The sequence below is a fragment of the Sturnira hondurensis genome, unplaced genomic scaffold (assembly GCF_014824575.4).
Source record: "Sturnira hondurensis isolate 20B ecotype Veracruz unplaced genomic scaffold, ASM1482457v3 Scaffold0021632, whole genome shotgun sequence".
Taxonomy (NCBI): Eukaryota; Metazoa; Chordata; class Mammalia; order Chiroptera; family Phyllostomidae; genus Sturnira; species Sturnira hondurensis.
In genome coordinates, this window is record NW_028094263.1 from 4,490,283 (window position 1) to 4,504,478 (window position 14,196).

Below are 14,196 nucleotides of genomic sequence, written 5' to 3' on the forward strand. Positions count from 1 at the left end.
ACCAGGCTAAATTACAACAGTGCTACCTAGCATTGGGTGAAACTACTTAACATAATAAGGCTACTTTTTTTTAACGTTCTTTTTCCATCCATACACATCCTTGAAAATAACCGGTGAAAAGTTTGATTATTCCTAGTTTGCAGTAAGGATCGTAAGCAATGAATTTCTGCTGGTTCTAATGTCTCAGACTTTCCCCACACTTCCAAAATGCAGTTCACAAAGCTTCAGTAAATACAGTTCAGGTGAGCAGGCATAACAGCATAAATTTAACAAGAACAAGTCTTTGGAAATGTCTGGGAATGTGCTTATTCCTGCAAAGTTATCTTTAGCCATGCTCCTTGAAAGGAAAGTTCAAACTTTATTTCTTGTCTATCCCTCTTATCTTCATTCCTTTGAGTCACAAAGTGAGTTTTTCGGAGCAGGACTTGCCCCTCATTTTTGAATCCCCACTATCTAGCGCTGTACCTGGGTCTAGTAGTCAAATCTTTTACTGGGTCTACCAAGCCTTCTAGATCCAGCTCTTTTCCCTTTGCCAGTGCCCAGCCACACTGGCTTTCTCTTCTGTGTAGAAAATTCCTGCACTCCTTTCTCCCCCAAGGTCCTTGAAAAGGCTATTTTAACTGCTAGGAAGCTTTTCTCTACCCACTCCCTCCACTTCACTAAGGCCCTCTCACTCAGATTTCAACTTCCTATAGACTAGAGAAGCAAGCCCTCTCTAACCTCTGCCTTGATCAGGGCTTCTATTATCTCTTTTAAAAGATTTTATTTATTTATTTTTAGAGAAAGGGGAAGGGATGGAGAAAGAGAGGGAGAGAAACACTGATGTGCAAGAGATATGTCCACCTGACGTGCAACCCAGGCATGTGCCCTGACTGGGAATCGAACCAGCAACCTTTTGGTTCACGGGCCAGCACTCCACCCACTAAGCCACACCAGCCAGGGTACATTATCATCTCTCTAATAACAATTTCAATATTAAAATTAATTAACCCATGATAATTTGTTCAATGCCTGTTTTCCCTGCTAGATTGTCAACTTTAGGCAGGTGTCCTGGGTCTTTCCTTTATTAGCATCTAGTGACATTGCCTGGCCAGCCCCTGGCTCTCATGTCAGAGACTCAGTGCATATTGTTGGGATGATTTGATAGGGTTGCCACATAAAATACAGAACACTCAGTCAACAAGTATTTTCGGTATAAAAGTGTGTTCTGAATACTATATAATCTGAATCTAGCAATCTTAAAATTGATGAAATATAGAGAGCATGTATCCAAATGAGAACTTTCAAAGATAATTCATATATATATATTTATTTATTTATTTATTTATTTTGAGAGTGTGTTTATTAAAGCTGGGGACAGTGCAACAAGGAAGGACTTAGGATAGAAGAAGCAACAGGAGAGAGCCTAGGTGGGACCCACTGGTCCAGTGTTTTCGCCCACTGGAAGTCAGAGAAAAGGGGCATTGGAGACAGGTTCTAGAGATTAGCCCAGGTGGAGCTGCTGCTGCCCATTGCTCCCCTTGTTGCAAGTTTTGTGGAGACCCTAAGAGTTCAGGAGATGAACACCTGAGAGGGAAGAAAGACGTGGGCATGCTCCCAGAAGGGAGAGGGCCAACAATTCATATTTTTATATTCCCTTTCTGTTGTCAAAGTGCTCGTCATTCAACAAGCATCTACAGAGACCTAATACTTGTGTATTAACAATTGGTAATATAAACATGAAAACACAGACCCAGTGTTTGATAGGCTCATCTGATTTTTTGTTTATTGATTTGAGAGAGAGAGAGAGAGAGGAACATTGATTTGTTGTTCCACGTATTTATGTATTCGTTGGTTGATTCTCACATGTACCCTGACTGGGAATACAATCTGCAACATTGGTGTATGGAGACAACACTCCAACCAACTGAACTCCCGGCCAGGACTGGGTTCATTTGATTTAGACTTTTCCAAATATAATTGGTCACAATAATCCTACGTACTCAAAAAGTTTTTACTTTATTATTACACCTAAAGTATCACTGTTAGATACACAGCTACAGTTCCTCATGGAAGCTCTCTGTACAATTAAACAATAATGTCTGTACTAATTATAGGTAGAAAATTTTAAACCTTATAAAGCTTAAAATAGAGTAAACTTTGCCAAATTTTGGCCACAGAATAGAATGTTATAATTTTTCATCTAAAAATGTAAATGTAAATGAAATAACATTGTCAAAAATTCATACTCAAGAAGATAGTTAAGACATGTCATTAACAAGAAGAGTGTTCAATATGCAGATAGGAACATTCTTTCTGTATGTCAAGAAAGGGACAATATCCCTGGCTGATGTGGCTCAGTGGATTGAGTGCTGGCCTGTGAACCAAAGGGTTGTCAGTTCTATTTCCAGTCAGGGCACATGCCTGGGTTGTGGCTTAGGTCCCCAGTAGGGGGCATGCAAGAAGAAACCACACATTGATGTTTCTCTCCCTTTCTTTCTTCCTCCTTTCTCCTCTCTATAAATAAATAAATGAATAAATAATTTTTTAAAAAAGAAGGGGAAATAAACAAATTTAAAATGAGGGATAATAAATTAGTGTAACTTTAGTTAAATAGTTCCTTCATACATAGCTTAAACAGAAACTTTCTGAGCTGCTTTGGGAATTTAAAGGGAAAGTATAATTATCACTTGATTGGTCTTCTTGGGGTTCATTGATTTGCCCTGACTCCCTGGCCTAAAATAACTAAATCGTGCAGTCTTGGAATTTCTTAGTTTGTTTTTCAGTGGAGTGAAGCAGCCTTCTTTTAGAAAAACACTATTCTTACCCATGTTGGGGACAAAGCATGCAGGTGAGAGTAAGTTTTGTGTTTTAAAATTTGGACACAATCTGAGATTTTCTAGAATAGAATTTTTCCACCAAAAACAAAGTGTAGTGTAATTGAAAGAGTGCTGGCCTAGGATTAAAGAAAGAGCTGTCCCTGTCCCTGGAACTAATTACACTTAGTGTAATGATGCTCCAACTCCTTCTAAATGTCAGTTTTATCCTTTAGTAAATGAATGTATAATACCCATCATGGCCACTGCACCAGGATGTTTATTGTTTCAGCTGATATTTATTGATAGGCTTAAAAGAATTCTGCATAGAACTGAAAAGTGATATAAGCACATAAGATATACAAATTCAGTAAAAAGTTTCATTTAATCATTCACTTATTAGGGGTCTGTAGTCTATTTCAGTAGGTAACAAACATAATTAATGATTATAAGTACAATTAATGCTGTTTAATTTTGATGACAAATTTTACTTTTCAAGATTTTATCCGACACATTGTTATAATTCTTTTTGTTATCCCTACTTTTCCATCTTACTGTGGGTGTGGGTGTATCTGGGTCAAAAACTTGATCTCACAAGAAAACAAATCAGAGTAATTTTGCTGAACTCATGCCAGTGTTTAATAAGATAGGCCAGTCACTTCATCTAATTGGCCCATTAAATCTCATGCCATCCGCCATCATGTAAGACACTGGCGCGGGCCTTTATATCCAGGCCCTCTTGCAGCAATTATGGAAATTTACCACACCTGAATTCCAGTACTTACTTCTATCCTGGTTTTTCTCTTCCTGTTTTCTTGGTAGCATTACTTTGACTATTTCCATAGATGATTAAAAATTTGCCACGAGCCCTGGCTGGTGTAGCTCAGTGGATTGAGCACCAGCCTATGAACCAAAGGGTCACCAGTTCAATTTCCAATCAGGGCACATGCCTAGGTTGCGGGTCCCTACAACCTAGGTTGTAAAAGGTCCCTAGTAGGGGGCACACAAGAGGCAACCACACATTGAAGTTTCTCTCCTTCCCTTTCCCTCTCTAAAAATAAATAAATAAAATCTTTTTTTTGTAAAGTTGTCACCAAAAGTTTGGTTCTTTCCCTTTGTAATCAAGATTTATGGACTTGAACATTTAAAGTAAAAACTTTTTTTAGTACCCATGTAACCAAAAGCAAAAAGACCATTTTCAGGGAGTGATTTTTGAGAGTGGATTCTTTCTTCTTCACTTAGAATGTTTTCTGGCTCCTAATTTTCTGATCTATACACATCCTATCTATTCTTCTTGGCCCAACTCAACTGCCCTTTATAAAGTTTTCTCTTAATTTCTCCTTTTGAACCCAGGCAGTGCTCTGTATTATTCTTATATCTTTGGCATGATTATACCATCTACATCTTCTTAGGGGGCCCTTAGTGGACACTGTTACACAGAGAAAGGCCTCAAAATCTCACAGGTAAATTTGTTGAAGAATGAATAAGCTTGGAGAAGTCACAACTTTTCTGTGCCTTAGTTTCCTATCATACACAACCCAATTTCAGAGAGTTGTTGTAAAGATGGAATGAGTTAATGTGTGCAAAGGAGTTTCAAAAAGTAAAAAAAACAAAAACAAACAGGCAGTGTAAGATGCTGTTTTTCTTGTGCATAAATATTATACTTTTCTTGTTCATAGTTATAATCTTCTGTGTGAAGATAAAAGGCTCAATAACTCAGGGAGAGTCACAGATGATCCCAACGGGTGATGAGCTTTCAGGTTCTTAGATTTGAAACCAATTGGAAAGAGTGCCACACAATGAAAGAGCTTGTGCATTAGTGTCAGACATTAATGTGAATCTCATCTTTAGCACTTGCTGGACTAACTTTATTAACTTGAGTAAGTTTGTTTAACTTCTCCGAGTCTAAGTTTTCTTATCTATAGAATAGGAATGAGACTATCTTGTTTTGCAGGGTAGTATGAGAATTAGAGATAACGTACGCTATGTAAGTTGTAAGCGTTGTTAGTGTTCAGGGACTTGAGAAGAAATGTCCCCACATTTGCCCTGTGTCCTATAGACTTTATTTTCACCCTCTTGCCGAATTCAAGGGTCCGGCGGCTTGAAGTGCTCCCATTCAGAAATGAGAAGTCCCAGGATAGTTTTATTTATCTGAAACAAGTAAAACAAGGAGACAGGGGGGGGATACATATCCCAACCTCCAAGGGAAGCTTAGTCATTGCTTATATACACTTTTCGGTCAATTACACTGTTGATTTCTTTGCAGTTGGGTGGTTGGGGTCCTGTCAAGCTCACCCCCTTGTTTGTTTTAAATTATATTTATTGATTTTTAGAGAGAGGGAAAGGGAGAGAGAGAAAAACAGGGGTGCAAAAGTGAAACAGGGACCAATTGCCTCTCACACTCACTCCTACCTGTACCAACCCAGAACCCAGACACGTGCCCTCAACAGAATCGAACCAAGGCCCTTTCGGGTTGCAGACCACGCCCAAGAAATTGAGTCACACCGATTAGGGCTCACCCTTTTTTTACAGATGATTTGCAAAATACCGTGCTACATTTTAACAGCAAGAGTAACATTTAGCAAGAACCACCCAGACCTTGAGCTATTTGTCCTATCTAACATTCCTGGTAGTTAAAAGGTACGAAAAAATTAGTTCATGCAGGAGTCTGCCGACTATTTGTTCAAAGAGTTATCAATAAAGTTTTTAATAAAAAAAAATTCTCCCAGCTCTGTACCCCTAATGCTTTAACCAAATGGGAAGCAAGGAGCTTATCGCGAGAATACGGAGCCTCGCGTTGGGACCTCGGTACCAGCTCTCGCGTCCTCTGGATCCAGCGGTAGAGAGAGGTGAAAGGGAAGCACGAAATACCGCGAGCTTAGTATTCTCGCGATATTTCTTGAGATTGCCCCTCCCCCTCCTCCAAGTGCCGTTTCGGTTTAACCTAGTGTGTGACTGAGCCTGTGAAGGAACGAGTGAGTGTGTGGGGTTTTGAGGTGAGGCGGAGGGAGAAAAAGGGGCGCCCTCAGAAGCGAGGGACAAAGAGGGTGTGAGGCATCTAGGCCGCGGAACCCGAGCGACGGGAAGCCACCCCGAGCCGGGCTACCGGGCGGGGGAAGGCCCGCGTAGTCCCCACAGGGCTTCAGACCTGAAGTCGGCCCTACAGCCCCCGGCCGTCGGCTTCTACTTCCTCGACCTCCCCGGCCCGCGGGACTGAGAGTTGGCTCTGCGAGGGGAAGAGGACAGACGGACTTGAGCGGCTGCCGGCTGTCTCGCAACTCCACTGCTGAGGAACTCTCATTTCTTCCCTGGCTCCTTCACCCTCATGTAGGAGGGTGCCGAGGAGTCGGGAGGGAGGAGGAGTCTGCGCCGCGGTCCCTTCCCTCCCAACCCCCTTCGACGAGCGCTGTGGTAGGCGTGGGGTTGGGGTTGGGGGGAGGGTGGGGGTTCCTTTTCGGAGCGCTGGGGAACTTTTTCCCCCTTCTGAGGCCAGGGGAAAGGGGATGCCCAATCCAGAGAGACATGGGGGCAAGAAGGACGGGAGTGGAGGAGCTTCTGGAACTTTGCAGCCGTCATCGGGAGGTGGCAGCTCCAACAGCAGAGAGCGTCACCGCTTGGTGTCGAAGCACAAGCGGCACAAGTCCAAGCACTCCAAAGACATGGGGTTGGTGACCCCCGAAGCAGCACCCTTGGGTACAATGATCAAACCTTTGGTGGAGTATGATGACATCAGCTCCGATTCCGATACCTTCTCTGACGACCTAGTCTTCAAACCAGACAGGAGGGAGAATGATGAACGTCGTGGAACTGATCGAAGTGACCGCTTGCACAAACATCGTCACCACCAGCACAGACGTTCCCGGGATTTAATAAAAAGTAAACAGACAGAAAAAGAAAAAAGCCAGGAAGTTTCCAGCAAGTTGGGATCGATGAAGGACCGGATATCAGGAAGTTCAAAGCGTTCAAATGAGGAAAATGATGACTATGGGAAGGCACAGATTTCCAAAAGCAGCAGCAACAAGGAATCCAGATCATCCAAACTTCACAAGGAGAAGGCCCGGAAAGAACGTGAGTTGAAGTCTGGGCACAAAGACCGGAGTAAAAGTCATCGGAAAAGGGAAACACCCAAAAGTTATAAAACAGTGGACAGCCCCAAACGGAGGTCCAGGAGTCCCCACAGGAAATGGTCTGACAGTCCCAAGCAAGATGATAGCCCCTCAGGAGCTTCTTATGGCCAAGATTATGACCTTAGTCCCCCAAGATCTCACACCTCCAGCAATTATGACTCGTACAAGAAGAGTCCTGGAAGTTCCTCAAGAAGGCAGTCTATTAGCCCACCTTACAAGGAGCCTTCGGCCTACCAGTCCAGCACCCGGTCACCCAGTCCCTACAGTAGACGGCAGAGGTCTGTGAGTCCTCCCTACAGCCGGAGACGGTCGTCCAGTTATGAAAGGAGTGGCTCTTACAGTGGGAGGTCACCCAGTCCCTATGGTCGAAGGAGGTCCAGCAGCCCTTTCACCAGCAAACGTTCTCTGAGTCGGAGTCCACTCCCCAGGTGAGCAGTTCATCTAACAGTCCTTTCTTAGGGTGGTTTATAACGAACTGGCAATTAGCAATGCTTCATTGAAATCTTTATTGTTTATTGACTAAGAACACTTTACTGTTGAATTCAAGTGAGTGAATCTATTCTCTTCTGAACCCAGAATTTGAAAAGGGGAGGAAGTTACATGCCTAAAACTGCTAAAGGTAGGTACTTCCAGAGGCAGGATCTTCAGCTGCAAGCTCCTGTATGAGAAAAATCATAGGCTTCTGTTGAGTTCATAGAGTTGATGCTGGCTTCCAAATCTTATCTAACTGTTCATGTTGCTTTGTTTTAAAATTTTAAATGACATTGTTATTAGTACTTTAGATTTAATTGGACCTGATTAGAGACAAATTTTCTTTTGAATTATCTTGTTTGCTTAGGTCATCTACCATTTGTTCTGTTCACTGAGTCTTCAAACTTAAGTTTATTTCCTAATTGACAATAATTTGATAGCTTACAAAAGACTTCTTTTGTCTTTTCACAGATATTTCTAGTTGAAATTCAACTAATTAGTCCCTTTTCCTTTTGATGGTAGTGCCTAGTGGAAATTGGCTCCAACGATAATTTGATTTTCTTTACAGCATTTTCTTTAAGTTCACCATTGACCTACTCTGACCAGTGTTAATTTTCAAAATCTTTCTCTAAAAAATGGTAATAGTGCACTTACTGTGTTATTTTTGCAAGAAAGGCATGTTAGTTTGAAATTTAATTCTTAGAATGAACAGGAAACTGTGTTCTTGTTTGTAGATGATAAGATGTACCTCCTTCTTTGTGGACTCAGGTTTGTCCACAAAAGCAGAACATGGACGTTGGAGTTATACCTGAGTGGAATCCTAATCTTGCTTTGTGTCCTTTCACAAATACTTTAATTTCTCCATGCCTGAGTTTTTTCATGTGTAGAATGGGAATAATAACCACCAACTTGTAGAGTTGTTGTGAGGATTAAATTAGTAAATATGGAGTTCATAGAAGCACAGTGCCTGGTACCTGGAACATCAGTAAATTCTATGAGAAAGGAAAATGTTGTTGTTGAATACCAATAGAGAAATTATTTTAATCTGAAAAAAACCTGTGCATATCTTTTATATGCCAATATGAGTAATTTTTGCTGCCTTAAAGTTATATAATTATTCATAAACTAGTTTGAACAGGTCGGGCTGCAGAGTTCCTAGCAGTCAGGAGCTGAAGTTCCTTAGTCTTTTTTCCTCCACTTTATTATAATTCTTTAAACACAGAAAAGTTAAAAGAATTGTAGTGAGGACCCATAAATGTACCATCTGTATTGTTTTAAAATTTTTTAATTGATTTTTTTTAGATAGAGAAACATTAATTTTGTTGTTCCACTTGATGCATTCATTGGTTGATTCTTGTATGTGCACTGGCTGACCTGGAATCCAACCCACACCTTGGTGTATCAGGATGATGCTCTAACCAGCTGAACTACTTGGCCAGAGCTTTGTACTACTTGCATTCTGCAATTAGTATTTGCTATATGTTTTATGTCTACATGTGTCTACCTCTCTGTCAGTCCATCTTTTGTTTTATCTCAAAGTCAGTTGCTGACATCAGTATACTTCTCTATAAATGCTTTAACAGGTATACTATTAGCTAGAGTTCATTACTAATGAGAGGTAAAATTTATATACAGGGAAATGGATGTCTTAAGTGTGCACTATTTGTAAAGTTGCTTAGTTTTTTAAGGAACCCTTAGAAGTAATTTAAGAATATTTGTTTTCTTGAGGGAGTAGTTTAATAAGGTTATTCTGAGAATTTATATTGTTGTGGAGTTTGAGAATATAGAGGCACATTGAGGTTAAAACATTAAAACAAGTTTCAGTAAGAACTGTGGCTTTGCAGTGATTTCTTTTGGATTCATATTTCAAGTTCTCTCTTCTATTCACTTAGTTGGAACTAGCGCAGAAATGGTGGGAAAAAAAGAAAGAAGAGACACACTAAATGGTATAGGGCACAAATATAAGTACTGCATAATAATCCTAGAGTTGTGTGCACACTTTTAGTTGATTGGTAAAGACCATGATATGTTTGTGTTGTGTATTACATATTTTTCCTCATTCATTGGAATGCCAAACAAAGTTGGAATTCAGTTAAAAATTTCTTAGTGTAAGAATAGAGGAACATACAGGTCCTCTTTATGGTATTCTGTGTGTTTTTTTCTTTGGGAGAGAGTAAAAATTTTTATGTTATTTTTAATGAGTTTTTCATTGTATTTTTTTACATTACCATTTAGCACCCTTATACCCATTTCCTGATGCCCACCCTTAAGAAAATTTTTAATTTTCTTAAGTCAAAATTAAAAAGACAAAATGCTTTGGCAGAAATGCAAAGTCTTTGCATTTACCAAATTAGTAGTGATTAGTAGTAGCAACTTCATTTTAGTTGAGTGGAACCTCACTTAATTCAGGGAAAAAATACATTTAAAAAATGTATTTTTTTTAAAAAAAATTTAAAACAATTTTAAAACTTGTTTTAAATTTTTTTAAATACGTTTAAAAAATACATTTAAATACATTTTTAAATGTATTTAAAAATACATTTAAAAATACATTTTAAAAAATCCATCCATTAAATGGATTTTAATCCATTTATTTTTGGAGAGAGGAAGAGAGAGAAAGAAACATCAATGTGTGGTTGCCTCTCCCACACCCCTTACTGGGGAGCCTGGCCCCAAACTCAGGCATGTGCCCTGACTGGGAATCAAACGAGCAACCCTTTGGTTCTCAAGCCAGCCCTCAATCCACTGAGCCACACCAGCCAGGGCAGAAAAATATGGTTGGTTTTTTTTTTAGGACAAATTTTTTATTGTTGCCTCAGTTTACCTATTTATTGTCATTCCCCCACCCCTTTATTTCTTATTCCTTTGAAGAGTGCATCTGGATCTCAAATATAGCATTTGTATAAAAAAAAAAATACCTTAAGTATTTGGCCAGTCCAGATGTCCCATTAACAGTAGGCTTCTGTTCAGAAATTAAAGGGTATTTAGCAAAGTTCCTTAGGATTTAGTCAAGTTGAAAGATTATAGAGACAATGCTTTGTATAGCATGGTTTCTGACATTTCTTAGTGTTTGGGATTGTAGAAGTTTTTCCTGGGATAGAGGTGTTAGTTTTGTCCCAGCTATAATTCAGAGAAAACCTCTTGTTTCAGCCAGTTTTTTGCAAGAGAAGTATTAATTTTCTTAAAGGTAAGTGGGTATTTGGTAAATCCACTTAACTACTTTCAATAGTTTGTATCCTCATTTCATATGTATGCTGTCATTATTGTTTTGAGTACTTCGAATCTAATAATGGCTTTATGTTTTAACTAAGCTCTCAGAGCAAACTTCCAAAAAACAGTAAGAAAACTGTATTTAACATCATGTGAGTTGTTTCCCCTACAGATATATGCTATTTGTTTTGAAACATTTTGATTCATGCCAGTCTTACCAGTGATTAAAGATGAAGAGGGATACTGAAGATCTGGAATGGAAACAATTTGTTTTGGACTACTGGGCAAATTATGTTTTGTTCAATTATACTTTTAGTGCTAGTTTCACCCCTCCCTTCACCTTGAAGCCTAAGCACATTAGCCTATATTAAAAAGCAAAAATAATTAATGAGAGTTGGGTTTCAATTGAGAACCATCTGCCTCATAGATTAGATTTCACTTCCCAATACTTCCTTAATGAAAATAAATTGAACATGCAGTAATATCTTGCTTGCCCTAGCTGTGTTTCTTGGTTGGTTGGAGCATCATTTCATATACCAAAAAGGTTATAGGGCTCTGGTTTCCATCTCTGGTTGGGGTACATACGGTATACAACCAATTGATATTTCTCTTTCTCCCTTTGCCTCTAAAATCAGTAATATCCTTGGGTAAGGATTTAAAAAATAATATAATAATAATAATACTTTGCTCTATGAATTCCTAAAAGGTTGATTAGAAATCATTTTATATTTGAAAGTACCAGAAGCCATTATAGCTTTGGGAACTTCTAATAAATTATTTTGGTAAGACAGTTTCTCTACTTTATATATTTTGTTTAGGTCTAACTCTTATATTTTGGCGGTTTGTTTAGTACAGGCACAACTTAATTATGAACTGAGGATATAAGGAACAAAATCTTTTCCTGGGATCTGTCCATTAAATACTTCTCTAGTTAAAAAATTTACATTTTGGTGAAATACGCTAATTATGGTACTTCTCATTTTCTAATTAATATAACCCACCTTTAGTATAAAGTATAACATGTTTTTATTTTTTCAGAAATTTAAACCAAAATTCTAGAAGTAAATATTGTGAATATAAGTATTTTCTAGCATAGGAAAACATATCAATCTGCCTTCCTTAAGTTAAATAGTTTCTAGTGTTATATGATTGAAATATATTATTATACAGGACTTTTTCTAATCTATTTTTTAAATAAACTTTTAAAGGATATTTTTAGATTTACAGAAAAATTGTGAAGATAGCACAGAGTTCTTACATGTCCTGGCACCCAGTTTCCCCATTATTAATATCTTACATTAGTATGGTACATTTGTTACAATTAATGAACCAAAATTGGTTTATTATTATTTGATACCTAATCTATTTTTAAGATTGCTAACTTATTCAAAATGGGGCTTAAAAATTTTTTTTTATTTAACTTTAGAGAGAGAGAGAGAAAGGGAGAGAGAGAGAGATTGATGGGTTGTTCAAACTTATTTATGCATTCATTGGTTACCTCTTGTATATGTCCTGACCCCAGATGGAGCCTGCAACCTTGGTGCGTGGGACAACACTCTAACCAGCTGAGCTGCCTGGCCAGGGCTCAAAAGTGGGTTTTGCTTGTTTTTTAAAAAATATTTTATTTATTTATTTTTAGATGGAGTGGGAGGGAGAAAGAGAGGGAGAGAAACATTGATGTGTGATCAGTTGCCTCTCTCAGGCCCCCAACTGGGAACCGGGCCCACAACTCAGTCATGTGCTCTGACTGAAATTGAACCCGCAACCTTTCAGTTCACAGGCCAGTACCCTGTCCACTGGGCTACACCAGCCAGGGCTAAAGTGGGTTGTTTAAGTTACAATTTTCCATAACTGATGTATTTGCCTTTATATTGCTATTGTCTGTTCATTAAACTGCCTTTTTCTTTTTTCATTAGGAAATCCTTGAAGTCTAGAAGTAGAAGTCCCGCATATTCAAGACACTCATCTTCTCATAGTAAAAAGAAGAGATCCGGGTCACGTAGTCGACATTCCAGTATCTCACCTGTCAGGCTTCCACTGAACTCCAGCTTGGGAGCTGAACTCAGTAGGAAGAAGAAGGAAAGAGCAGCAGCTGCTGCTGCAGCAAAAATGGATGGAAAGGAATCCAAGGGTTCACCTATTATTTTGGCTAGAAAGGAGAACAGTTCAGTAGAGGCTAAGGATATGGGTTTGGAGTCTAAAAAGTTACCCAGAGGTTTAAAATTGGAAAAATCTGCCCCAGATACTGAACTAGTGAATGTAACACATCTAAATGCAGAGGCCAAAAATTCTTTAGATACAGGGAAAGTAAAGGTGGATGAAAACTCTGCGAAGCATCCTGTTCTTAAAGATTTGAAAGTGGAGGGAACAAAAGACTCTAAACCAGTGGTGTTGAAGGAGGAGATTGTTACTCCAAAAGAGACAGAGACATCAGAAAAGGAGAGCCTTCCACCTCTCCCCACAGTTTCTTCTCCACCTCCTTTACCAACTACTACCCCTCCACCTCAGACACCCCCTTTGCCACCTTTACCTCCACTACCAGCTGTTCCACAGCAACCACCTCTCCCTCCTTCCCAACCAGCATTTAGTCAGGTTCCTGTTTCTAGCACTTCAGCTTTGCCCCCTTCTACTCACCCAAGGACATCTACTCTGTCCTCTCAGGCAAATTCTCAGCCCCCTGTACAGGTTTCTATGAAGACTCAATTATCTGTAACAGCTGCTATTCCACACCTAAAAACATCAACGTTGCCTCCTCTGCCCCTCCCACCCTTACTACTTGGAGAAGATGACATGGATAGGTAAGTCCCACAGTTAACTGAGAAAACAACCTGCTTGATCTAAGTGTAATACATTTTTTGTTCTCAAACTTTGTTAAAACTACTCTAATACATGGCTATTTAGAATGCTTTTATGAATAGGAAATGCCTTTGATCAGTTTTCAGTGGAAAAGTTCTTATTTATGACATTACTTAGGAAGCATTACAAAAGGTGACTCACAAGTTTATTTACTGATAAGGCTAATTCCAATTCAATTTTTAAAAATCAATAGCATTTTTCTTCTTAAATTTTTATGCTGAAAAACTTTTTTCTTTTTTTTAAGATTTTTTAATTTATATTTAGAGGGGAAGGGAAGGAGAGAGAGTGAGAGAAATATCAGTTCATGGTTGCCTCTCCTGCATCCCCCGCTGGGAACTGGCCTGCAACCCAGGCATGTGCCCTGACTGGGAATCAAACTGCGATCCTTTGGTTCCCATGTCCGCGCTCAATCCACTGAGCTACACCAGCCAGGGCTGAAAAACTTTTTTCTTATCCTTACCAAAAGACATTTTCCCATTGCTTTTTAGAGAGAGGAAGGGAGAGAGAAAAACATTCATGCGAAAGGGAAGCATCAACTGGTTGCCTCCTGTACTTGCTGGAACTGGGGACTGAACCCAGAATGTGCCCTGACCAGAATTGAACCCACTACCCTTAAGTTACTGGACTGTGCTCCAACCAACTGAGCCAACTGGCCAGGGCAGTGTTGAAACTTTGAAAAGCTTTAGAATGATACATTTAACACCCTTATATGCTTCACCTGGATTTACCAGTTGTTA

At 39.3% G+C, this 14,196-nt stretch overlaps 1 protein-coding gene across 7 annotated transcripts in view; it reads left to right on the forward strand.

Annotated features, from left to right (window-relative positions):
* Window positions 1–5,692: 5,692 nt before the first annotated feature.
* CDK12 (cyclin dependent kinase 12) overlaps window positions 5,693–14,196 on the forward strand; it is a 62,811-nt gene continuing 54,307 nt past the window's right edge. For 4 of the 7 annotated variants that reach the window (XM_037033454.1, XM_037033451.1, XM_037033452.1 and 1 more), the window contains exons 1-3: window positions 5,693–7,350; window positions 12,126–12,194; window positions 12,520–13,401. In XM_037033454.1, coding sequence (XP_036889349.1) covers window positions 6,299–7,350; window positions 12,126–12,194; window positions 12,520–13,401 — 2,003 coding nt within the window. In that variant the 5' untranslated portion in view covers window positions 5,693–6,298. The remainder of the gene's footprint in view (window positions 7,351–12,125; window positions 12,195–12,519; window positions 13,402–14,196) is intronic. The other 3 variants (XM_037033455.1, XM_037033456.1, XM_037033457.1) reach the window with 2 other exon arrangements.